The sequence below is a fragment of the Poecile atricapillus genome, chromosome W (genome assembly GCF_030490865.1).
Source record: "Poecile atricapillus isolate bPoeAtr1 chromosome W, bPoeAtr1.hap1, whole genome shotgun sequence".
Lineage (NCBI taxonomy): Eukaryota > Metazoa > Chordata > Aves > Passeriformes > Paridae > Poecile > Poecile atricapillus.
In genome coordinates, this window is record NC_081288.1 from 84,285,196 (window position 1) to 84,312,681 (window position 27,486).

General features: G+C 42.9%; 1 protein-coding gene and 1 non-coding gene across 2 annotated transcripts in view; one reads left to right on the forward strand and one right to left on the reverse strand.

The window, feature by feature from the left end:
- Positions 1 to 27,486, reverse strand: part of LOC131592498 (CBP80/20-dependent translation initiation factor-like) — a 565,386-nt gene that overhangs the window by 367,460 nt on the left and 170,440 nt on the right. Inside the window, exons 6-7 of the mRNA XM_058864047.1 lie at positions 1,298 to 1,371; positions 280 to 384 (exon numbers count right to left, since the gene is read on the reverse strand). Of these exons, the coding sequence (XP_058720030.1) occupies positions 280 to 384; positions 1,298 to 1,371 (179 nt within the window). The remainder of the gene's footprint in view (positions 1 to 279; positions 385 to 1,297; positions 1,372 to 27,486) is intronic.
- Positions 16,546 to 16,618, forward strand: TRNAK-CUU (transfer RNA lysine (anticodon CUU)). Its single transcript has one exon. It is a non-coding gene; the product is annotated as a tRNA-Lys (tRNA).

Genomic DNA, 27,486 nt, shown 5'->3' on the forward strand with positions numbered 1-27,486 from the left:
TGCCCAGGCATACGAGAGTCTGCCCCGCTGGCAAAGGAGGGGGTTGCTTGCATCCATATTGCAGAAGCTTTCTCTCCCCTCATTGGCTGCCAGGCGAGGTCTCCCCAGGGACAGGACTCCCCTTCATTTTCTGCCTCCTTAACACATGACACATGTTAAGGCTCCCAGCATGTGTATAGCCCCTATAGTAATTTTTCACTTCATGTATAACATATGTTGAGGTATAAATAAAAATCAAGTTGGTCCCTCTCAGCATGGTATTCCACGCACAGCACTCACCCTTCTCTGTCTTTTTGAGGCAACAGGTGTTTGGAGGTGTTTTGCAGCTTCTTGTGAAATTGGGTAAAATCTAGTTTTCCAGGCTGCAAGTCCCATGTCACACCACTAGAAAGAAAAACGGGGAAAAAACAAAGAAAGAAAGTCCACTACTAAACACCACTGAGCTGAAGAGCAGAGGGCACATAGGAGCCTACAGGCAAGGAAAGCTGGTATTTCTCAAGGCACTACTCCCTGCTGCAGGATGGATGGATGCATGCAGGCCTCCAACCTTCATACTTCTGTGTCTCTTTCATTTTATTTTTCACTCTTTTTTTTTTTTTTTTTGAGATGCTGAGCTCCTGTTGCTTGATCTAAACCCCTAGTTTTGATATATGATGCAGTGTGATCCAGCACACACCTTGCAAAGCTATACTTGCTCTCTGTATAAAGAGGGTATTGCAACAGGTAGTGGTCTGGTCCATGCAATGGAGATGTTCTCTCTGGTCCTGCACAACCTGTTCCAATGGCCTGGAGTAAGTGCCAGGTGGGAACTCAACCCCCACAGACTCTTGCAGTGCTCCAGGCACAGGGAGAGATGCATAAAACTGGACAGAAAGCATATCTCACTGCTTTCCCCATGTTGAAGCAGGAGTTGAAGAGCTCTTTCCAGTAGCTGCAAAGCCAACACATGATCGCACCTCCATTTAATGGAAGAAGAGTAAAAACCTGAAGCAGTAGCTCAAAGCTGCCTGAAGTCTTGACTGTGCAGCTTTTAGATGATGTCAAGTAGTTGAATCAGTACCAGTTTCAGGTGTTTGAACTGAAAATCCATTCAGAAGCTTCTCCAAAGCACATAGGATACTTTAAGTAGATTATGCTTAGGGCCAGAGGTTAAATTGGGATGGAGAGGAGTAAGAGCAGTGATGTGAGTACTGGCAGGGTACTCACTGGTGCTTGGGTACTGGCAGGATGGATATGCAGGCAAAGGCTGAGAGGCCACAGTCCATCTCTCTCTTAAAGCATTTTAAAACTGACTTACCTGAAGGAGTCAAAGGTGTTGGCAGCCCAAATGTCTGTGCCCAGCATGTCAAGGGAGCTCTCCTTGTTGCCATTCTAGGAGGGAGGGAAAGACAGTTATTCACCAGAAGGCATAAAGTATTATCCAAACCACAACACAGCCTAGCACAGCCTCTCCCACTGACAGCTGCTAAAGTGTTCCAGTTCTGCATGTGGACTCCTCTACTCCTATGTGAATCCATGCTCACTGCAATGCAGAGTCCCCTTGCCCACTGCAAAAGTGCACCATGAAGGCAAGGAGTGATTTTCAGCCTCAGGGACACAAAGCTGTGGACAACATGGAGCAGACAATTTATAGACTCAGCTCTGACTCCAGCCCTGTCGTCCTGCCCCACTGTCCATAACCTTCAAGATGCACTAAGGTCCAGTGGGTGCAATGCCATTCCAGTCATGGAGACACTCAGCTTCAGAGTCACAGACCAGTTGAAGTGGGAAGGAACCTCTGAATCTCATTTTGTCCAGCCCTCCTGCTCAAGCAGGGTCACCTAATATAGAATAGTTTGGGTTGGAAGGGACCTTTAAAGAACTCCTAGTCAATCAGGTGCCTAAGACCACATGCAGATGGCTTTTGAATATCTCTAAGGATGGAGATACTGTTTATCAGCAGCTATCAGGGCCTGCTGTCACCAATAAGGATGGGGAAATTCATTGTGTTTCTTCAAGGAGTCATGGTGTCATGACTTCTTGCTCTAAAAATAGGCAGGGAACATTGGAATGCTGCAGTGCCACCTCTGCCATGCACACCTTCAAATGGGTTCACATGGTTATTCTGGTACACATTCTAGCAACACTAAGGTGAAGACTTTACACTCATTCTTCAAGGCCTCTTTACAGTCATCAGTCCCACAGAAAGAGGGCTGCCCTCTACCCTTTACAGGGGAAGAAGTAAAGCAAATAGGATTTTACAATTCAAGACTATTCAAGAAATCAAATTACTCAGACTCACATGGGATGGACACAGAAATGCATCAAAAACAGGGAATCCTATATTACCAATTCCCCCCCCCCCCCCCCCCATTTCTTATGCATTTTCAGATTATTTATAATCTTGAACATATTCAGAGTATTGAAGTATTTCAGCACAAATAGTCCCACTCTGGTGAAACACATGCTGGAGAAGGTGGCTTCCATATATTCCCCATTGTATAATTTCTATAATTTTAAAATATTATTAATAACCAAGACACTAAAAACTCAAAAATGTGACTGTTTCTTAATAAAGTCCCAGACCTCAATCTGCCCATAAAGTGAGGAATCTTTTCCCAATGAGCAGGATGCACATCCTCAGTGCACATCACAGATGGTTACACTTCACAGCCTTTCCCAGTACAATCAATTTAGACACCAGATATTCCAAACAAAGCCATATTGCTCCCCTTTTTTTGGTCTACTCAAAGAGGTTTATGGACTATGACTTTAACCTCCAGGAATTTGCAGGTTAACATGTCTTCAGAAAGAAACAAAACACGAAAAATATATGAAATTTTCATGGTCAGTTATGGAAACTGATCTTTTTATTTTAGGCAAATGTAAGTATGATTTTGTAATATATGTTTGTATAATTTGCATTTTATTGTATATGTATATAAGAAAAAAGGGGAGAAATAAAATTGTTCCATATATCAAACACACACAACGAAGGATTGCAACACAGCAGCCGGGAGCCAAGGGAGATCAATTTGCCAAAGAACAAGGATGGCACCAAGGAGGACCGGGTCCACCCAAGCAAGATAGGTGCTCTGAAGACCCAGTGATTAACGCCTGATACTGACCTGGTCTGATTCTCCAGGACCATGCATCTCAATACCCAGTTCGGGTAAAACTACTGAGACGCTCCCCCTTTCTCAGAAACTTTGTTAACAAACCAACAGAAAAATATGAATATGTAGCAAATATTGAAGGAAAAAACCCTGAGACTACACAGCCTCAGGCCATAAAAACTGTATAAAAATTCAGCTCTCCAAAGGACAGGCGGTGAACTTGGGGGAATCAGTGCAACAGAGGCTGATTCAGAGTTCACCCAGTGCCAATCCCAGGCTCAACGCTGACCATGATTCTGGTTGTTATAAATCTGTATTGTGATATTGGCTTTCGCAAGTATTAAGATGAATATTATATGTTAAATACTTTTTGGCTATGTATGTACTTTTTTCTTGCTAACAAGTTTTAATCTTAAAGGAGTCTCCTAGGTACAAAGCAAGGAAACCCCAGAGGGCAAAGACAGTGGGGCCCAAGCTGTTATCAGGAGAAGAACAATAGAGCCCAAGCTGTTATCTGAAGCCAAGATCAGGCCGTTGGCAGCAGGGGGGAAAGATATGAAGCCCAGCTGCCCTCAAAGGAAGGATGAGGGGCCCGGACTGTTATCAACACTGACCATTTACAGAAGAAAGGAAACCAGATGCAAAATAATGTTGGTCAGCAAGAATAATGATGACCAGCAGAAATAATGCTGACCAGCAGAAAAAACCCCATACAGAGCATGTTCTAAGAAGGCAGAACCAGGGAGGGGACAGGCTTTGAATATACATTAAACCCTCACAGCAGGATGGGATAAAAAGGGTGTTCCCAAGATACCAGGTGTGTTCCTGGCAACCTGCCAAGTCACCCGTCCCTTTTAACCCTTTGCTTTATTTCCTTTGTTTCCTAATTGTCTTTTTGTTTATATTAAACTTTTTATAATTTATTAAGTGAATCTCATTTTTAATAATTTGGGGGCTCGTCCGGGATAAGCACCTCATCTCTAGGACCACCGGAGATCCAGAACGGGGAAACAGGCGTGCCCCTGCTGAGTTCAGCAGACCCTGCTCTGTTTCTCCTAGCGTGGGCCGGCGGCTGCAGGTCAAAACCCCAAGGACAAGAAGGAGAGGAATAAAGCAAAGAAAATGGAAAAGGCTCCCTAAAACCGCGGTATTTAGCTCCATAATTCTTGTGCACGAAGATCCAAAGAAGAAGACGGATTGTAAGTAATCTTTGGGAGAGCGGAAAGCGGGGGTTTCAAGATACCCCCGGGGTTACTGGGACTGGGTCTCAAGGGAGGGGTTAGCCCCTCGGGAAAGGGAGCTGAAGGTTTTCCTGGCACAATCCACTGGGAAAACAGAGTAAAATGTGGATTCTCTAAAACTTTGTCAAGTTGAGGATTAAATCAAAGAAATTTGGACTTAAAACTGCCAAATTGAGGAATAATCCAAGAAACTTGGGATATTTGACATATTACAGTGCCCATGGGCAGATATTAACAAGTAACTAGGAAGTAAAGAGCACCTTATTGTCTTGCTGTGACTGAGTGAAGTTGAATGGAACGGATGTGAGAATGCGTAAATAGGTGTGATTGTTGCGTTAAAGTTTGTTTTCTGGAATTGCGTTGTTAAAGAAGAAAGATTTTCTGTGCTGTGCTGGAGTGAGAGTGAACACGAGTCTTCCATGGGACTGGGTCACACATGGAGTGATTCTCTTCCTCCCTGCGAGCTCCTGTCTTGGAGCCCCGGGGTGGCAAACCGGAGCTGGGACTTGTAGTCCAGGAGCTGCGGGGGTGTTGCGTCAAATCGGTTCTCAGCGGGATGGCGGCTCTGGTCTCAGAGCAGAGTCAAGGTTGTCTTTAGTGGTGATCTTCCCTCCACACCTTTCCTCCCCCCTGGGCAACGGGAGCTGCTTGTAGGGGAGGGGTCGCTTTGGTGAGCTGGTATGTGATTCAGTGTTTGAAGTTGTTTGTTTTTTGAGTTGTTTTTTAGAAGTTTTTTTGCCCCACTGTGGCGGTGATGAAAAGTTTTTTTTCTGGGAGATCGTGCTCCCAGGGCTACTCCCCGTCCAGGTATTGAAACGGAGTGGCGGGTCAGCCTCAGGAGTGCAGGGGGACTCCTGGAGCTGTGGCCGGCAGTGAGTCAGGCCGGACCCTGATAAGATCAGGGCACAGAGGGTGCCCTGAGGGGATGAGTTCAGCTCATCCCTCGAGTAAGGCGAGAGCAGGGGCTGTCTAGGTCTTAGTGCCCCTGGATTGTTTAAACTCATTTGGAGCTCTCTCAAGCCGCAGAGCTGTGTTTAGGTTGTTCCGGCAGCTGCAGGCAGGCAGGATTGAACCACAGATGCTGGTTCGGGTTCCCTGCTCCAGGCACAGGGGGTTCGGAGGAGCTCTCAGTAACTCCTGGAACCTCCTGAAGCTGTGAAGCAGGCCAGGAACATGCCCAATGGTGAGAGAGCTGGGTGAGTCCCTCTGGGACCCAAGTTTTCTGTGCCAGGGTCTTATGAGACCTCGGGCACATTGAGTTCTGTGATTCCGAGAGTAAGGACTGGTGTCAGACTGTCTCAGAGAGCTTTTTCTTAGCCAGATGTGTGAGTGAGATATGGAGCAGTGCTGGTGTATGGTATCAGCTCCAAACCAAGGGAGCTGCAAGCTGCAAGCTCCTGTTTTCCCGAGTTCTGAGAGAATTCCGTGTGTGATTGTGCTGTGGGCTTCTGCAGCAGTAGGCTGTGTCGGTGCTTAAAATTTGAGATTTCAGGAAGAGCAGAGAAGTTTGGAGAGGGGCTTGGAAGAATTCCAAGAAATGCATCCTGGGAGAAAGTGGAAAAAAGAAGTAAGCTCTGTTTTTTCTTGGGTGACTGCAATATTTGTTTTGTAGAGAAACAAACCCATTTCTTAGTATGCCTTCCAATTCCTTTACTTTAGTGAATATCATAAAATTTTGTGGTTGATTTTATTTTTAGAGGCAAGTTACAGTACTTTGCATAGTAGTCACTTCTTGAGGTGAAAACTTATCAGTCTGTCAATAAGTGTTAGAGCTGTTAACCCTAAAGTTGTTTGTGTCCCGTGCTGATGGGCATAGCCCATGGTTCTTAACAGCAGAACCTGGTGCCAGCCTAAAAGCAAAATCCTGTGGATTATTGTAAATCTCTTTACTGCTGCTGAAAATTATTTTGTCTCTCTTTTCACAATATGAAATGCTGATCATCTCTCTGATGATTGCTAAAGAGTTATTGTGATGGTGTGTTTAACTGAAGATCAGGCTCAGAACTGCCATGATTTCTTGTTCTTTTGAATTTGCCAAGAGAGTGCACGTCTCTAGAAGTGCTTGTGTTGTTTTGTAGCTGTGCTTATTACAGAAGCAGAAGTGGACCCAGTTAAAAGATTAGAATTAGGATTGTTGGTGTTTTCAATTGAGAAGAGAATTGTGGAGACTCTAAACTTGGTCTATTTTAATAAGTACATGTGTTAATTTAGAGATGAGTCTTATTTTGTGAAAGAAGAGTTTAAAAACAATTGTAGGACTGGTTCTTGCTACAGATTGCTCATAGTATATAAGCTGCAAGTACTGTTGAAATATAAATGTATTGTCAGAAACTTGTCAATGTATCTAAATGCCTGTAAAGATAAAAGACCTGATCATATCTTGTCATGAGAAAAGTTACACTAGAGATTATTCACATTAAGCAGCTGTGTGAAGATGGACTCCTTTGTACTTGTAGAAGGAAATTTAGAGAAGAATGATGTCTGTGTCTTCATTTCTAGCTTGACTGAAGATCTGTTCAAGGGAGTGAAAATGGTAACTGCAGGTTTGTTTTAGTTAGTAAAGGTAGCTGGCTAGCTGACTGGTCTCTCCAGCCTTTCTGCGGAGGTAATCTGCTCTGCACTGATGTGAGCTGTGTCTAGCACCTTTGATGGCTTTGGGGAGGGTCCCCAAAAGGAGGTGTTGGAATTTGTAGTTGATTCTGAGGCAGAGGAATTTGTGTAGTGGAGATTCTAGAGGGATGTAGTGTAAAAGGTAGCAGGGAGAGAGAAGTTTGCGATCTCTTTCATTGGAGCTGTGGAAATTGGAAGAAGAGCAGGAAGTGTCTTGCTGACTCCAGGAACGGGCATTGGCTTGTGAGAACTTTCAAACATGGTTAAGAGATGAGGATTGTACCAGAGAGGGAGGATATCAAGAAGATCTGGAGATGCCGAGTTGAGAGTTGCTGAGTTTAAGAGTTGTTTGACTGCTTTTATGCAAAGTGGCTGTAGCAGGACCCGGTCCATGTGAGTGGCAAACAGCAGGGCTCGGAGCGGTGGTTCCCAGTCCTCTCCCACCCGATATGAAGGGTGCAGAGCGCAGTTTGTGAGGAGTGCTGCTGGAGCGGGACCCGCCATGTCTGTGCCGGGGTCTCGAGGGGCGCGGGGTTGCTGAGAGCGCTCGCCGGCCCAGCAGCGGTGCTGGGTGATGTTTGCCGCTGAGGAGCGAGCCAGCCCAGCAGAGGAGCCCCAGACCAGAGCGCTGTGGACTCCGGGCTCTGCCCCTCGGCTGTGGTGGGAGCTGAGTGTGTTTGAAAATGCCAGTCCTGTGTGTGGAGGAACGGCACAACGGGGAGAGATGGAGCACGGGCTTTGCCCCCAGGGTCTGCACGCAAGTGACAGCCTATGGGCCACTGCAGAGCGAGCTGCTGAAACAGCCTGCTCGGCCCAGAGCTGCGGCAGCGGGGGCGGGGGAAAGAGATGGCCTGAAGAACTGCTGTGAATGGGAAAGAAGGAATGGAACAAAAGCTGAGAAACAGACCGGTGGATGATGAGACCAAAGCAAAAGTAGTCTTGCTCGCTAGGTTCTGAAAACCTCATCAAGGTGTTTAATTTCTTGAAATAGGATCTCTTTTTTTCTTATTTTTTTTCCCTTTCTTTCTTTTACTCTTGTTATTAAAAAAAGAAGGGGTTTGTTCTAAGAAACTGATAAAAGAAGTTTGTGAAGCTAAACAAGTAAATATTAACCAAAGAGTAAAAAAAGTAATGAATGTAATTTATTTGAAGTCAAAACTAACCAAGCCTTTCTTGTTTAACTAATTTGAACGCGCAGAAAGAGATTGGCTCCTATGTTTACTGTTAAATTTCGTTTAACCCAAGAATTTTAAAGAATACTGATGGAAAATTTTGATGTGATGTTTTCACTCTCCCTGTGTTATTAAGAAATCGTTTTCAGGTACTACTGATAATTAAGGCAGAGAAGCTGCAATCTGGACCAAAGAGTGAAGTTGGATTCACACCAATAAGGTCAAAAGACCTGAGAACTGGACTGTAACACCCAAACCAAGTGATACCAAATGTACTCTTGAGCAGAGACCGGCGGTAATGAACTGAGACAATCCAAATGATCCAAGGGATGAGCTAAGAATCACGCCTAACTGAGAAATGGGAAATTACTAGTGTGTGTTGAGTAAGAAATACCTGAGGAACGGTGGGAAACTGCTGTTAAAAGGTGTCAAAAGAGATTTGCTTGGAAATTACAAAAGAGGAAGTGACAAGGAAATAGGGGGCAAGACCAGACTGACCACTACAACTCACCACCGAGAAGAATATAAAACACCTGCTGTGAGCTGCAACCTCATAGGCAGAGTGGGTGGCGGTATAAGCCATACTGGACCCCTATTATTCCTTCTTCTGTCACTTATCCTTTTCCCTTTTGGGACACCAGCAAAGCCATGTTACAAATGCTATCGAAAGCTTTACATGGAAAGACACCGGGCTTCCTTTCTTATTACCCACACCAATATCAATAGTCACTGCTATAACCCATCCAAGTTAAATATCTGTATACATAAAGGGGAAAATATTAGACCACAGAAAATCTAGGAACAAGTAGTAACAGATTGAAAAACACTTGTCCAAAAAGAGAAAAATGGATTTGCTTCACGATAGCTGCCAGGGGAAAGAACCAAGATTTAGTAAGAGAGCAAATGGTAAGGAAAAAAAAAAAAAAAGCCAACACAGCAACCTAGACCTGTATGAACCTCATGTCAGAACCTGTAAGCAAAGCTCAAACAGCAATTAAATGGAGAAAATTTCTTCATGAAGTGAAGAATACTCCTGGTTAAAAGTATAAAGTTGGTAATAAAACTTGTACATAGTAAGTTCCAGAGAAACCAACTCTGTATTAGACCCAAATAAAAGTAAAAGAGAAAGAATTGTATATATGGTAATTGTTGGGGAGGGTGAAACAGGGAAACCTTATGAATGTGATTGTTTGTCAGAAGATTCTGAAAATATGAAGGCTAGAATCAAAGTAGAAATGAAAGCTTGCTTTGAGTCCTAGGATACTGAGTACTGGTTAACCAAAGAACAGTAGCCTAGCCAGCTAGAGGAGAATCCCTGTTGACAAAACAATGTCCTTCTGCTGATAGAAAAGTCCAAAGGTAAAGAAGCAAGGAAAGAACTTGTAAAGCTGTGTAGAGTTTAAAATGCAACACTGTATGTTAATATAGGGAAGTGCATAGTCTGTATGTAAATTCTTTAGTGGGTGTGTCTCATGGTGATTGGTTACTAAGAACTAGAATATTCACTATAGGAAAGCATATATTGAATTGTAACAAGAACTTCTCTCTCTTAGCTCTTATCTCTTAGCTTTTTTCTCTTACCTCTGAACCCCTCTCCCTTACCTCTTACCCCTCTACCCCTCTCCCCCACTCTTAACTCACAGCCCCCTCTCCCTGCTCCAACCCCTCTCGTCTTCCCTGCTCTCTCCCTCTGGTTTTTCCCTCTTTCCCTCTGTTGCTCTTACTCCCTCCCTCCCCTTTTCCAACCTCACCTCCCCTGCTCTACCTGTTCTCTCTCCCCTCCCCCAGACCACTTGGACGCCGAGGCTGGTGGCGGACACGGGTCTCTCCTCTTTTTACCCTTATAATAAATTGCTTATACTTGAACAGCTTGACCCTGGAGAAGTCTCTCACCGCGAGCGAGAGTTTTTACATACCAATAGGTAATAAATCCAGATTCTCCCAATGTAATGGTACAGAGAAAAATCCTTACTCTGGAATCCCAGAAATATCCAAATTTTGGAGAAATATGAATCAACAGAAAAATGACCATTAGAAAGCACCAGATGTCTTATTTTAGGTTATGTGGGAAAAGGGCATACCCAAAGCTCCCTTTGCAATGGAAAGGGAGTTGTACTCTGGGAATGATTCAACCAAGATTTTTCCTTTTGTCAGGACCAGACGGAAATCAATTGGGGGTGCTGGTTTATGAAGATCTAGAAAGAAATAAAAAAGAAATAGTTTAGAACACCTCAAAAATGGGGAGATGAGAAATGGCCCCTGAACACATACTGGAAACATATGGGCCAGCTTCTTTGGCACAAGTTGGAAGTTGGGGATATTGAACCCCAATTTTTGCATTATGAAACTCCAAGCTGTTGTAGAAATCATAACCAATAAAACAGCTGGGGCTATGGAATTAATAGCCAGTCAGCAATGAAAAGCCAGAGCTGCAATATATCAGAATAAGCTGGCTTTAGACTATTTATTGGCTAAAAGAAGGGGAGTTCTGTGAGAAAATTAATACATGAGATTGTTGTTTTCAATGACAATGAAAATGCCGTTCCAGATATCACCAAGGATATCAGAAAAATAGCCCATGTGCCAGTCCAAAAATGGGAGTTAATGATGACCACTAACTGGTGGGATAATGTATCAGGGATATAGTAGAAGAAACTTGGTTTCTTCCCCTATGTGCTACAGCTGGTTTAATATTTCTTCCTTGTTTAATCCCCTGTTTAATTTGGCTAATCACCAATATAGCTCAGGGCATAGCAAATGCCTACAGACCTGAAATTGGCTACATCTGGAATGGCAAAAACAAAAAAATCATAGTATTAAGAAAATGAAATAATGTAGAAAATCCTTATAAAAAAAAAAACAGCTTAATTAATTTGTGAAAAGAATGAACAAATACGACAAGTTAAAAAAAAAATATTGCTAATTTATAAAAAAAGAAGAGGAGGGGTTTGTTATAAATCTGTATTGTGATATTGGCTTTCGCAAGTATTAAGATGAATATTATATGTTAAATACTTTTTGGCTATGTATGTACTTTTTTCTTGCTAACAAGTTTTAATCTTAAAGGAGTCTCCTAGGTACAAAGCAAGGAAACCCCAGAGGGCAAAGACAGTGGGGCCCAAGCTGTTATCAGGAGAAGAACAATAGAGCCCAAGCTGTTATCTGAAGCCAAGATCAGGCCGTTGGCAGCAGGGGGGAAAGATATGAAGCCCAGCTGCCCTCAAAGGAAGGATGAGGGGCCCGGACTGTTATCAACACTGACCATTTACAGAAGAAAGGAAACCAGATGCAAAATAATGTTGGTCAGCAAGAATAATGATGACCAGCAGAAATAATGCTGACCAGCAGAAAAAACCCCATACAGAGCATGTTCTAAGAAGGCAGAACCAGGGAGGGGACAGGCTTTGAATATGCATTAAACCCTCACAGCAGGATGGGATAAAAAGAGTGTTCCCAAGATACCAGGTGTGTTCCTGGCAACCCGCCAGGGCACCCGTCCGTTTTAACCCTTTGCTTTATTTCCTTTGTCTCCTAATTGTCTTTTTGTTTATATTAAACTTTTTATAATTTATTAAGTGAATCTCGTTTTTAATATGGTTGTTTCCAAAATTCGATTTTGCAAATTTTTCAATAAAATTGTTATTGATAAATTTGTCTGAATTTCATTTATAACAATTTTCTCCCACCAAGGAGATAAATTAGTTTTCTAAATCCATAGAAGCATCCTCATACAGTATAATGAAAATACACATGGGCAGGTCTTCTTAACTATCATCTTGAAAACAAATCCATTTCTCTTTCAATTTCATAGAAACGTAGAATCATTAAGGTTGGAAAAGACCTCTAAGACTATTGAATCCAACCATTAACCCAGCACTAAGTCCAGCACTAAACCATGTCCCTAATTGTTTCCTATGGACATGGAATATTTTAAGTTGCAATGAGGTTGAAATAAACAGTCTGATAAACAATGCTGGCAAACTGTTAGCAACAGATGAGAAGGCTGAGGTACTCAACAACTTTTTTGCCTGTCTTCAATTGCAGCCTCTCTTCCCACACCTCTCAAGTGGATGGACCGCAAGATGGGGACTGGGGGAAGAAAGTGCTTCCCGCTATAAGGGAAGATCAGGTTGTGAGAGACTGAAATGTTGATGGCTAATGACTCAAAAGAATTAGACATTTGTGGAGGCAGCAGGGTGCTTTTCTGAGGCCAAGTTTGCGCTGCCTTAGGGGTAGGTATGTTTGGGTGTGTGGTGGCACAGCCTCTGGTATGCATAAAACAGAGGGGAACACCTACCAAGGAAGCTATAAACAGAGATGAGGCACATCCTGCAGAGATGGGATGGTTCTTTTTATCATGACAACTGTTCTCCCTTACACAAACTGGAGAAGTTGTAAAACTCTCACCCCCCCACAGCCCCGGGGAAGTGAATTTATAACAGTCACTGTCCTGGGGTGACTTTATGATACTGGTATCCCCAATCGTCTGGTTTATGTTATATATTAAGTTCTGCACCTTTAAGACTGGCTCTGAGAGCAAGAGAGGGGGAAGAAGAAGCGCACAGTTTGTGTTAAAGAAAAACATCACTCCCACACATCCCGCGCCTGGACTGTGGTATCTGCAGCACGGACAGACAGCGGGACAGAGCTTCTCTCTGGCTTTTAGTTAGTTTTAGCTAGCTGAGGCAGAGGAGTTCCCTGGACCTTTGTTTTCTCCTTTTCTTGGATCTGTGCAAGCCTGCTCTGGACTGAAAACCCAGCCAAACCCCGGGAGCTCACGCCTGTGGCCCACCGGGGCCTGGGCCTCGGCACTTTCCAGCGCCGGAGGAACTGATAAAAAACCTGAGCAAGCCGAGCTACACCACATGAAAAGGACTTTTCTTCCTAGACTTCCCATCCCATCAAACAGCAAGAGGTTTTATTATTTAATATTATTCAAATTTCTGTTAAATAAACAGCTTTTTCCACTTCTCTCCAAAGAATTCTATTTTATTTTTTTTTATTTTTTTTTCCCTTTCCCGGACCAGTTGGTAGAGAGGGGCATTTCCCTGGGAAAATCCCCATTTGGAGTTTTCCTCCCTAATTTACCCTAAACGAGGACAGTCACATTCACACAGGACATTCAAACATAGGCCTAAGGGTATTAATCCCTTCTGACTGGACATAACTGGCTCAACTGCACAGAGGTGAGAGGCAGCTGTCATGTCTTAGAAGGTGTCATAAACCATCAAAGACCCCCAAAGTGTGTCCAGGCTCATTTCTGAGGCCTTTCACCAGAAGACTTGTCTCGGTTTGAGATAAGTTAGGAGGAAACATCCTGAAATTAACATCTCCTCTAAAGAAGGCAGGTTTCGGCACTCCCTCCCCCTACCAAATGAAAGGAATTTCTTGGAGGAAAGTGAATAAAACTGTTTAACACACACAGAGTGCATGCAGGCAGGGTAAAAAAATAATGTTAAATATTAAAACCTTCTCACTGCAGAGAAAGCAGGTGGATTTAGAGTTTTTTCTGTAGGTGTGCCTCAGCTCCTCCTGAGGTCTGGAGCCAGGATGCAGCATCCTGGGGCCACCCCACTGACTCTTGGCTATGGTCTGTTCTCGGACCAGAGCAAAGCTGAGCAGTTCCAGAAGAAGCCACAGAAGTCAATGGAGGAGCTGCATGCAGTCCCGGGAAAACTTCTTGCCTCAGCCAACAAAAAAGAAGCTAGCTAAAAGCAAAGCTATTAACTCTCCCTCTTTCTACTGAGAAAGAATGAGGGAGGATGTGTGTTTGAACACAAACCGCAGAAAGAATTCCCCCAGCTTCCCTCCCTCTCCCAGACCTAGCTTAAAGTTACAGTACCCATGTCTGGGCATAAAGAAGATGATAGGGGTTACAGTATCATAAAGTCACCCCAAGACAGGACTGAAAGCTCCCAGCCCCTCAGGGAAAGTACCTGGGAGTTCCCACCTAGCCTGAGCATATATTAACCCATTGTATTTTGTGTTTCATGGGCTTTTTTGCCCACCCCAACAGATCAAGATGGTGACCATCACTTCAACAAGACTACAACCATCACTTCGACCAATAGACAATTGCAACAATCAAGTCTCATTGTGAGATTCATTGGTGGTGATATGTTTCTGCTCTTATCCTTTCTTTCTCTTTCTTTTCCCTTATACATTTTCTTAAGTGATATTTTTATGCCTTCATATTGCCGTATTACTATAGATAATAATAACCAAAATGGCTACATACCTGCTTTCCACTGCAACCAAATTGTTCTAAAATAAACCCTACACACATATATTTGCAAACACTAATCATTCAGTGTCATTTTACTCTAATCCACCCCAAGGGATCTATTAACAAGAACCTGGGTTAGTCTTCACTTCTGGCGTGGGTCTAACACAAGCTTATGAACTCCCAAGGAACCTGATTGTACGTAAGTCCATGGGACCTGATGAGATGCATCCCAAAGTCCCAAGGGAATTAGCTGATGTAGCTGCCAAGTCACTCTCCATGATATTTGAAAAGTCATGGCAGCCAGGTGACATCCCCGGTGACTGGAAATAGGGAAACACCATACCCATGTTTAAAAAGGGTAGAAAGGAGCACCCTGGGAACTACTGATCTGTCAGTCTCATTGGTATGCCTGGGAAGATAATGGAATAGATCCTCCTAGCTAAGGCACGTGGAAGACCGGGAGGTGATTCGAGACAGACAGCACAGTTTCACCAAGGGCAAGTCTTTCCTGACCAACCTAGTGGCCTTCTATGATGAAGTGACTACATCAGTGAACAAGGGAAGGGCTACAGGTGTTATTTATCTGGACTCCTGTAAAGCCTTTGACACCATCCCCCACAACATCCTTCCCTTTAAATTGGAGAGACTGTTCGATGGATAAGGAATGGGTCAGATGGTTGAATCCAGAGGGTAGTGGTCAATGGCTCAAAGCTTCCTCCATGTCAAGAAGAAGAAGAAGAAGAAGATGATGTAATTGAGGCCAGAGGAAAGTGGGGTGAGAATATGTGAGAGGAACAACTCTGCAGACACCAAGGCCAGTGGAGAAGGGAGAAGGTGCTCCAGGTACCACAGCTAGGATTCCTCTGCAGCCCATGGTGAAGTACATGGTGAAGCTGGCTGTCCCTCTGCAGCCCATGGAAGACTACAAGGTTGCAGACACCCCCCTGCAGCCCATGGAGGAGACCCACAATGGAGCAGGTGAATGCCTGAGAAGACACTGTGACCCTGTAGGAGGCCTGTGCAGGAGCAGCCTGTACTTGAAGGATTGCAGCCATGAAAGAGTGACCCACATTTCATGCAGTTTATGGAGATCTGTTGCCCGTGGAATGGACTCATATTGGAGAAGTTAGTGGACAACTGTCTCCCATGGGAGGGACCCCACACTGGAGCAGGAAAAGGACTCCTCTCTAAGCAATGGCAGAAACAACATGTGATTAACAGATTGCAACCCCCACTCTCTGTACCCCTGCACCACTTGGAGGGAGGGAGGAGTTAGAGCTGAGAAGGAGGGAGGGATGGGGGGAAGGTGTTTTTAAGGTCTTATTTTACTTCTCATTGTTCTGCTCTGATTTTGCTAGTAATAAATTCAATTAATATCTCTAATTCCAGCCTATTTTGCCTGTAACGGTATTTGGTGAGTGATAGCTCTCTGTCCTTAACTCATGAACCCTTCATTATATATTCTCTCCCCTGTGAAGTACTAAGACCTGAACAACAGGCCCTGAGCCAAAGTTGACCTCTAGATGAACCTTCCAACCAAATGTTATATGCATCCACTCATTAACAAAGTATTATTAGCAATACGATATATGTATCCATTCATTGGGGAAACATGTATTTAACTTTCCATATATAGAAACTGGACAAGGCCACATCTGGCCTTGTTTGAGGATGCAGGATCAGACAACTCCCTTGGTTCCTCCTTGAGCCCTGGCCAGGCTTTAGGAGAAACCCAACAGGAGAATAAAACTAGATTTTCCTGCATTAGAAGTAATGGTAGGTTGTTTATGATAAAAGCTGGGCTACTCTCACAGTGAAGTCAGAAGCCTTGTTGCCTGCAAAGGTGGAGTGGTTCTCCAGTCCTTTGCTGTGACAGTGTCCTGGGGTGACTTTATGATACTGGTATCCCCAATCGTCTGGTTTATGTTATATATTAAGTTCTGCACCTTTAAGAATGACTCTGAGAGCAAGAGAGGGGGGTAGAAGAAGCCGCAGTTTGTGTTAAAGAAAACATCACTCCCACACATCTCGCTCCTGGACTGTGTTGTCTGCAGCACGGACAGACAGCGGGACAGAGCTTCTCCCTGGTTTTTAGTTAGTTTTAGCTAGCTGAGGCAGAGTTCCCCGGACTTTTGTTTTTTCCTTTTTTTCTGGATCTGTGCAAGCCTGCTCTGGACTGAACACCCAGCCAAACCCCGGGAGCCCGGCTAGCTCAGTCGGTAGAGCATGAGACTCTTAATCTCAGGGTCGTGGGTTCGAGCCCCACGTTGGGCGCCAAAAACTATATTTGTCCTAGTTTAGACTAGATTTTCCTGCATTAGAAGTAATGGTAGGTTGTTTATGATAAAAGCTGGGCTACTCTCACAGTGAAGTCAGAAGCCTTGTTGCCTGCAAAGGTGGAGTGGTTCTCCAGTCCTTTGCTGTGACAGCTTCCCCCAGCTGATGACTGTGGATCTGGATGAAGGAGTAAAGTATTACAGTCACTAGTGATGTATCTTTCTTAATCACTATAAACAATCTTTTGTATAAAGTTAAGGTGCATTGCTTATGTGGTGGTGCATCCCCCCCCCCCCCCCCCCACTCATTTCCAGGCTTCAGTGTGATCTGAGAAAAAGCTTGTTAGACCTCGTCCTTGAAAACACCACCTGGGCTCAGCTCTTTCTGAGCTTATCAAAAAACACTACTTGCTCTCAGGAACTCCTAACAAGCTTCTGTTTCTCTCATGACCAGCCTTGGAAAATATTTCTCTGTCCTGAATGGCATAACTTTCTTATTCTCACACTTTCAAAGAAAGTGCTGACCCAAACTGTGGCCAGGATGAAACACTGTTATGACTAAAGCCCATCCTCTTGCAACCCTATAAACAGCAGTCCAAGATGGGGCCCTTTGAGCTCTCCTGGACTGCAGTGGGCCTGTGACCAGCAATCTTCCTCTGAGTGGGACACCTCTCAGAGCCAGCAAATCTTCAGGTTTGCTATACCTGGAGGATCGCAGAAACACGACATGTCTTGGGCAGATACACTCACTCGTCAAGGCCTGATCCTTCACCCGTCAGGAGATGCAAAAGCATTTGAAGTGAGTATTTTCACTGACCTCTTATGATGAAATTAGAAAGTACCTTGGACTTGACTAGCATAAGAGATCTGATAGCCAGAATACCTTGTCAGGAACAAAAAGAACTTTGAAGATTGCAAGAAGATTGAATCAAGCCTGGTGACAGGAAAAAGATTGAATCAAGTAGAAGAGATGCTGCAAAAAATGTATGTTTATATGTTTGTATGATGTTTAACCCAATCATTGTAGTAAAAAATTACTAGCTTTCCTAGAATAGTATATAAGCTTATGTAGCCCACAATAAAATAGAATTCTGATCACCGAGTCAGCTGTCCCCATCTCTCTTCATTGCCGATAATTGGTCCCCCATGTGAGGAAAAGGACCGGTCTAACTGGTGGCAGACAGCGCGCCCCTGGAACTTATCATGGCGGTGAAAGAACCGCATCTGGGCCCACAATCACCTGATCAGCTGCGACTCGACAGGTGAGCCAGGGGAATGAAACTATGGGACAGAATGTGTCCGAAGAGAGAGACATTAATGAAACCATGCTCGTTCTTCTGTGCAAGCATGGGTTCCTCCATCCTAAAGCACGACTAAGTCACTTTTACCATGGGTGTCATGCATGTTTCCCGATGCCACTCCCTCTTCTGCTTTTACCCTCTTCTTCTGGGACAAGGTTGGCGTTAAGCTCTACAACCTGGTCACCCTCCCTGGACACAAGCCAGAGCTGTGAATGCTCCCTGCTTGGAGGGTGGTTATGGACACGATTAAAAGGGAGGGGGGTGGTGAGGCTGCTCTCAAGGCTATCTCCAAGACAGCCCAGTCAACCATGCCAGACCGAAACCTGCTCAGGTCCCGCTCCCCATCCCCCATCCACATGCCCTCCCCGATGAGCACCAGGGATAAAGCCCAGTCACCCCCTCCAGTCTCACTGCTATACTGCCAGCAATCCCAGAGCGCCAGCAATCCCAGAGCCACTGGATGGGACGGGACGCTTATGCGGTGGACACTGACTCTGGCAGTGAAGGGGAACTGGACCCTTTCAACCCCGGCCCCAAAAAAGACCTGGACTTATTCCCTTGGCATACTCATAACAATTGGCTACAGATAAAAAAGAAAGCTCATAAGGACAGAGACTTTGATACCACAGCAGAAAACTTTGTGGCCCCCATGCAACTTAGCCCAAGGGGGGGAAAACCACAATGGAAAACCACCTTAGGCGACTCAGAAATTAAAGCTAATCTATGCAGCTTCAAGTTTCACCAGAATGGCCAGCCTTTACAGGAAAACTCATCTCGGAGCACAGGATGCCGGACGTGTGTAGACACAAATCTCACTGCTGATGCAGCAGCAGACGCAGCAACCAGGAGCAGCTGCCAGCTTCCAACCAGCCCAGCCCTCCCACACCGGGCCGGCTCTGACCTATGTCCAGCCACCCCAGGGAGCACCAGACTGGACATATCAACCAGTAACACAGTAACATTAACTGATTGCTCAGTATTTTGTCTCCCTACAGGAATTTCTGGACCCTTGAAACCTGGTTACCACTCTTTGCTTGTTGGTAGATCGTCCACCTCGATAATAAGATTATTTGTGTTGCCAGGAGTTATTGACTCTGATTCAATGGGGGAAATAAATATCATGGTGAGAGGAATGACGGGTTTGTCTTTACAAACAAGCTGTGGGTCTGCTGATAAGATGCAGCAATCAGTGAGAGACAACAGAAACAATGGGATAGATTCCACTGAAAGATGAAAGAGGCACTGAAAGAGCACCATGAATTCCACAAAAGTTAAGAATTAAGAAGGGATTATGCACTGGGGGAGGGGAAAGGTATCCCAGGTATCAGGCGTTCCGGGAAGCCTGTACCTCTCAAGTACCTCAGCCTATGGGGAAAGAGAGAAGGGACAAGCGGCCGGGAATTAGGATAAAAAGGAGGCTGCGCCCTCCAAAAATTTGAGAGACCCCAGGGGAATGCCCCATGGCTTCTCCCTTTATTCGAATAAAGAAAAAGGACTCGTCTGTCTCCTTTTTGGACATAAACCTCTGGTGTTTGTGGATTAATTTTCCTGACAATGGCTTGGACCCCCTAGCTGCCCTGTGTGGTCCCAGCTGGCAGCAATATTGCCCAACTCATACTTTTCCCAGCAGCACCCCTATCTGCACCCCCGATAGCTGAACAGAGGGGAGGTGGGTTTGGTTCCACAGGGGTCTGTCATGGGGTTAGTTTACTTTTAAGGAAGTTAAAGTTGCTGGGGGCTCTTGGGAGTCTTTTCTCTTGACCAATTATCGGTCATTGCTGAGAATTGACAGCAGTTTTAGCCATTGAAAAGTAGAATCAACTTGTGAACCTCACTTTAAAGTGTCCAACCAGAAGTCTGTAGTGCTCTTTGTTTCTTGACTGTGAAGGGTGGCGGAGCTCCGGCTGGCCTCCGGTTCTCTGCCCAAGCCATGCGGCTGGGCGGGGGCCGGGCCGGGCCCGCCGCGTCTCTCGTCTCCCGGCCGGGAGATGAGGCTTGCCCTGGGCTAGGTCGGGCTGGGCCGGGCCCGGCCCGATCTCTGGTTCAGCTAGAGGTTTTGCTGTAACTACATTCACTAGAAAACTGCTGAGTGAAGAAAGAAAGGAGCTCTAGGCCTGCAGCAAGCAAAGACACCGACCACGCAGCTATGAAGAACTTTTCATCGCAGACAGCTCCAGCTCCTGTTCAGCAGAAATCACCGAACCATCTACAAAAGCTTGGGCAGGATTTTAACTCTTTCTTATCCAGATAAGACTTGCGGATTAATCTTTTTATCCAGAGAGAAAAAAAGAGAGTGATCAACATGAGAAGAGACTTTATAAACTACTAGTGGCAAGAAAGAAAAGAGACTTCAAGAAAGGTAGAGAATTAAGAAGATGCTTTAATTAAGCTGAAATATCTTTCTGTTAAAACTATGGAGATGGACAATGAAGTCCTGAAAAGAACTCCTTTAATTCATAATAGAGTATGGGGAGGAATAGAGTGTTCAAAGTGTGAATTTGAATAAAAAGCAGAGTAATTGTGGTATAGTGAAGTGCTGGGAGATTTGAAGCCTTGAGAGGCAATGAGAAAACTGTTTTCTAGTGAAGCGCATAGAAACAGATAAAAAATACTGTTTGCCTTTGACTAACTTATCCTTAAAAATGCTATCCCCAAACTTATGACCCATAACACATTTCAGAGTGATGTGAAATGAGAGGAGTGAACTTTGATAGCAGCAGCTCTGAGCAGCTGATATCAAGGAGACAGAAAACTATAACAAAATAGCTTTCTTGTGAGAAACTCCATAAATTAACAGAAAGGAACTTCTGTTTCTCTACAAAAACTGAGGAAAAGACTATAAGAAAATTAGAACTGTTTAAACCATCAAAATTATAAAGTTTTTGTCTCTGTTGTCATGTGAACGAAAGAATAGTGAGCAGTGAGAAATGAAAAGGTTTTTCTAAAAGTTTATTCTGGTGTTCTTATTCTTGTAGTTTGTCAATAAACTTTTCTTTATTCCTTTTAAGTTTTATGCCTGGTTTGCTCTTATTTTAATCCATATCTCACAGCAAGAAATAAATAATTATTTTTTCCCCTTTTTGTTAATTACTGGTTCAAAACCACGACAGGGTCCCACAGATTTTTTGGACACAGCATATTACATCTTCTCACATGCCAATGCAAAGTGACTCTGACAAGACTCATTGATACTGGAGCCGATGTGACTCAAAAAGCCAATGGCCTAGGAATTGGCATTAAGGGCTGTGCCTCCCATGCTCTCAGACAGGTGGGAATAGCCAAAGCCTGCAGAGCCAACAGTTGGTGCAAATTACAGAACCTGAAAGCTGAATTACTATAATTAACCCTTTTATGTACTGTCAGTTCCCTAGTTTTGTGGGGGAGAGGCTTTCCTTGTGTCTCTACAGAAAGAAGACCACCTAGTTCCCCACCCAAAACGTGAAACTTTTCCAGGAACCTCTTGAGACATAAACTTTGAAGAATTCAAGATTTTAGAGAAGCTAAGGCCTTAATTAAAAATAGGCCTTGCTAAAGCTAATTAGAATAAATAGATGGGCCTTGCTAAAATTAAAAGTAGATAGAGAGGCTTTGCTAAAATTAGAGGTTAATCATTGGCTAATAACTAATTGTCTGTTAACTTATGCTTGTTCAGCAGGGCTTGTAATGAGAAACAAAGAATCTGGTAAGGAACTTCAAGAACATAAGACAATTGCAAATCAGAAACCCATTGAAGACATGAAACTAGGAGCCCAGCCAAGTGTCCATTTGTCACTCTGCATTGAAAAGGTTGAAAGGTCAGGACAAGCAAGAGATATATTCCTTCCTCCTTTTTGTGACCCCTCCTCATAAAAAGACCACCAACCCATTTCAAGGAACAAACTATGCATGCTTAATTGCTTTTTTTTCTTAATTAGCATAGGAAGTGGAGAGTGGGTGGTAACTGGATTATAAATATGTATTTGTATTCAATACTACTGTAAATAAAAAGCCTGTATTTACCTGCATTCAGGGCCGTGTGTATTAAGGGAAGATCCAGCACTGGCCCAGCGCTGCTAATAAACATACACTCTGTAACCTTAAAACGGTTAAAGAGTCTTTGTCCATCTCAGTTGGCTATTGATACTAGTTCATATCCATATTTTGGTAAATCACTCTACCAGCAGCTGAGAAGCCAGGACGCTACCAAGCCCCCAAGAGAAGGAGGGGGAGGAGGAAGAGACTACAGTTCATAACTAACATCTTTTGTCCCACCTGTAAAAGAAACTATGAACCTTGGGCTTTATGTCAGTGTAAAACGTGTAAACATCAGTAATATCACAGAGCCATTTTAGCAAAAGCATAGTGTGAATCGTGTTAGGATGTAAAGTTACAAATAAGGTATAAAGCCATTGAATTTTTAATTGTACTAGGCCACGGGAAAGACGATAGCCCTCGCCTCTCTGTCCTCATGAGAGAAGTGTTGAAGGAATCCAAAAATAGCCATATTTGCAAAGTAGAGTGCAAACAAAATAACTCAGTGCCTTATATTTAGCCAGTGACTGAACAAGCTTGGGAAAAAACAAAACGAGAATGTACTAAAAGATATGCTTGAAAACTAAAATCCAAAAAGAAGTCTTTGACACAACATAGTTAAGGAAAAAAACATAGAATTAAATTGAATGCTATGCTTATGCTTATTAACATTGGTTGCTTTTACTAACACAGCTTAGCCTGTTAACCAACCCAAAACAAATGTTTAGATAACTCTGGCTAATGTAACAAAACAAGATATCCTATGCATACTACTGCCTCCCCATAAAATCCATTTTTAACCTGTTTAATAACTCAGAATCTATCCATAATGGCATATAGCAACTAAAAAATAGTGTGTTAAAACTAAGATTAGAATCTGAATTTTAGCTAGATAACCTGTTTAGTGGCTGAGGTTTAAGACACTGGCTAAAGGATTTGTTTAGAATATGTATGCATGTATTGATTTTGATAATAATTGTATTAATTCTGATACCATGTTTACTTCAGTGTACCCAGAGATTAATTAATAAAGACATCAAGGGAATATTTTTGGTAAAAAAGAAAGGGGGAGATATGGTGAAATCAGAAAGTACCTCAGACTTGATTAGCATAAGAGATCTGATAGCCAGGATGCCTTTGCAGGAAGAAACAGAGCTTTGAAGATTGCAAGAAGATTGAATCAAGCCTGGTGACAGGAAAGAAAACTGAATCAAGTAGAAGAGATGCTGCAAAAAAATGTATGTTTATATGTTTGTATGATGTTTAATCCAATCACTGTAGTAAAAAATTACTAGCTTTCCTAGAATGGTTTATAAGCTTATGTAGCCCACAGTAAAATCAGATTCTGATCACCAAGTCAGCTATCCCCATCTTTCTTAATCACCAATAACCTCTGAGGGAGATTTTTCCACAGGTACTTGTCCTGGGGTGACTTTATGATACTGGTATTCCCAATCTCCTGCTTTATATATATTAAGTTCTGCACCTTTAAGATTAGCTTTGGGAGCTAGGGAAGTTGAAACTGCTGGAGGCTGATGGGAGTTTTTTCTCCTGACCAATAACTGGCCATTTCTGAGAACTGACAGTGGTTTTGACCATTGAAAAGTGAGATCAACCTGTGAACACCTACCTTAAGATGTAAGCCCGGGAATTTCTGGCTCTTTGGTTTCCGGCTTCTGAAGAGGTAACAGGCTCCAGCTCGGCCTCCTTTTCCCCCCACCCCCACCAGGCTGGACAAGGCCGCCGAGGGGTGGGGGGGGTGGGGGAAAGCGGGGCTGGCCGGGGTCAGGCTGGTTCCTGGCTCAGTTTGCAGTTTCTGCCGCTGAACTGAAACCTGACACCATGAACATCTGCAGCTTGAGCAAGACTTTAACTCTTTTACTACCTGGATGAGACTTGCAGATGAATCCTTTTTTTCCAGAGAGAGGGGAAGAGAGAGAGGGAGTGATCAACATGTAAGGAGACATCATAAAACCATCAAAGACAGTGAAGAAAAGAATTAAGTTTAGAGGGGGAAGAGAAATAAGGAGATGCTTTAAAATGCTGAAATATTTTTCTGTTAAAGCTATGGAGATGGACAATAGTGTTCTGAAAAAAAACTCCTTTAATTGATGACAGAGTATATTGGGAGGAATGGAGTGTTTCAAAGTGTGGATTTTGAGCAAATGGTGAAGTGGTTGTGATACTATGAGATGCTGGAACAGAGTGGGAGAAGTAGTTGAATATTTGTGGCCTTTAAGAGGCAAAGAGAAAACTTCTGTTTCCAGATAGGCTCACAAAAACAGATGAAGAGAACTTTTGCCTTTGAATAACTCATCCTTAAAAATGACATCCCTAGACTCATTTGACCCATAACACACCTCAGAGTGATGTGAAATGGGAGGAGTGACTGATGGCTGAATTTCCAGGCAGCTGGCATCAGAGAAATAGAAAGCTATAAAGGAAATAGTTTTCTTGTGAAAAACTCCATAGATTAGCAGAAGACTTCTTTTTCTCTGCAAAGACTGATGAAAGGACTATAGCAAGAATTGGGACTGCTTTAACCACCAAAGTTTTTTTGTCTCTATGTTGTCATGTGAACAAGGGAATCGTTGGGTAGTTGGGGGAAAAAAGGTTTCTGGAGGTTTTATTCTGGTTTCTTATTCTTGTAGTTTTTGTTAATAAACTTTCTTTGTTCCTTTTAAGTTTTAAGCCTGTTTTGCTCTTGTTCTAATCCATATCTCACAGCAAGAAATAAGTACGTTTTCTAGTGATTTTTTAGTTACTGCTTTAAAACCACAACATTTATTTGGTGCGTTGGCCGGGAAATGAAATTGGCAAATTTAAACTACTACAGTACCTTACCTTGCACTGACTATTTCTCCCTGCGTGCATACCCTTTGCACATATGCTATAGCAAATCTGGAAGTTAGGTTAAGTTATAGTTACAATTTAGACTAAATGCTCTTAAGTGTTATTTCTCTGTTAAATTGTTATGGTTAAGCTATAAATTAAGGTACAACTTAAAGTACTGTTAAGTTCAAGTGTTGTTAAACTTTAGACCGCATTCTTTTTCATCTTTGTTTACACACACAAACACACACTCACCCACACCCCTAGATAGTTTTCAATTAATTTGTTTTGATTGTTTGTATTTTGTTTGGTTTCGTTGTTGCTTGCTTTCCCTTGCTGTGCCTTAGTTGTCCTTTGTAAGTAAAGTTGTGCTTTGTAGTTTAATATTTAATCTGACTTTTGGTCATACCCTTGTTTGTGATTTTTGGGTGATCTCAAACACACTTATCTGGGACAGCTTAGCTTATCCTTTTGCAATTCTTTACAGTTTTGCATCATAGTAAATTACACTATTCCTTAAGTTGGTGTCTGTGTTTTAGTGTTGACCCTACCCACCAGCAAAATAAAATAGGTGTAGTTGGCTGGATTAGAACAAAATGTCGCTTTTTAAATTTAAATGTAAGAAATCTAAATTTAAGGAATCGGTCCTGTCCAAAATTCCTGGATGGAAAGATCTTCATCATACTTCACTGGCCCTCAAGTGGGCTAAGGTTGGAGGACCATGTGATCAATGGGGAAGTCAATTAAAAGAAGATGAACCACTGGATGTACTGAAATGCATCCAAAAATTGCATACTGAAAAATAAAAGGACCTTGTGGGTTTGGGAAAACGGAGATGGATTTTGTTAACAGCACATGAAAAAAAACCACCAATAGAAGGAACAGTTGTTGTTGAAATGCTCTAAGATGAAGCAACAGATGTCTGAGTTGCAGAATTAAATTGTAATGTTAGTGTCAACATAAGTTGCTTGCTGATAAGTTGGACACTTACCAGACTGTAGCCAAGAAGGCTGCAGTTCGAGTCGCTCATTATAAGAAAAGAAAGGGGCAAGTGAATCACAAGGAAGTGTATACAGTGATTGCAGAGGCAGGTGTACAGTGGAATCCCAATAAAGGGGATGGAGATAATTGTGATTCTATGGATTCTGATGAGGCTGGTTCCCCAGATGAATTTGTAGATGTGACTCCGGCATGGAGATGAAAGAATTGGAGGCTAATGGTCAGCATCTTAGGAGGGATGTGTTGGAGTCTGAGATACAGACTGTGTGCCCTTGTTTTTAATATTTAGTTCTAAGATTCAAGAAAACACTGAATTTCATATAATATGAAATTCATGAGCATGTTTTCATAGTGATACATGAAAACAAATGTTAAAGTTAGATGAAAAAAGCTAAAAGTGTAGGTGTGTAGATTAGAAAGTTTCTTAAATCACTGGGTGAAAAAAATAGTTTAGAGAACAGGAGACAATATGGAAGATTTAGGGTGTTGTCCCTTGTCCTTTCTTCTTTCTTCTTCATGTTCTTCTCCTAGAGGTTTTTGGGTAATAGTTAGTGATTGGATAGAAAATGCCGCAGTGCATCACAGAGGTGATGGGTCATTGGGTCATTAAGAAAAATAATATACGTGTCTATTGTTAATTGGGTAAAAATAGGTATAAAGATAAAAGAACTGCATAGTTCGGGGCCATTTTGTGCGTCAGACACAAAGTGAGCCACAAGGCCTTGTTTGTACCATCAGAAGAAAGAAATGTGCCAAATTGCAAAGATTAACCTTGTAACCAGCCTAGAGAGACCTGTCAAGTTTTGTAAGGATCCTTCAATAAACACGAGAAACAAGATTCTAACGAGATTGGGAGTTTACTTCGAATCATAAGGACTGAGATAAGTGGAACTCCCCACGAGGGAGGATCCCAGAAGAATTCAGCCCAAAGAAGGCTGAGAGACTAGAGAAAAGTTGTATCCACAGAGAATTGAGCCCAAAGGAGGCAAGGAAAGAGAAATTACAGGATGTGATAGAGGATTATACTCAGCGTGAAGTAGATTATATAATTGAACAGTTTAAGTAAAGACCAGGGGAACTCCTCCTCTCTTGGATGGTGCATTTGCACAACTAGGGAGCACTGGGGTAACCCTAGACTCAGGGACTCCAAGAAATTTTTAGTTTTGAGCTCAGATTCTTTTGTGCATTATTTTGGAATAACTTTCACAATACTGATTTGTTAGCTTTGTCTGCTCAAGGATGTAATACTCAATACCCTACAGAAAATGATTGGACAGGATCTGAACATCAGTAGTATCCTTAGCGAGACTGTATAAAACAAATAAAGGAGGAAGGAATGAGATCAGCTATCTTTATTGGAAATGCAGATTCTACAATGTGGAATGCTTTGTCTTTTACTGTGAGAAATAAACTGATTAGGACTGCTTCACCAGCGTATAAAAATGTAATCATGACTCTCTTGATGAAGGAGACAGGGAATCCCCTAGATGAAGTAATTGAGAAAATATAGCACCTGGGTGACCTTGGCGAATGGGGCCTGCAGGGAAGTGCAGGAAACTGAGATACTTAAGATGGCTCTAAGGGGAGTGAAAACAGAATTTTTCATAAGGAAATGTTTGTGGCTTTATTAAAGGATGGTATGTCTTGGGAGAAACTTGATGGTGTTCCAACCCATGAATTATGGCAGATCTATAAACAGAGAAGGTTGAATAAACATAGTAAG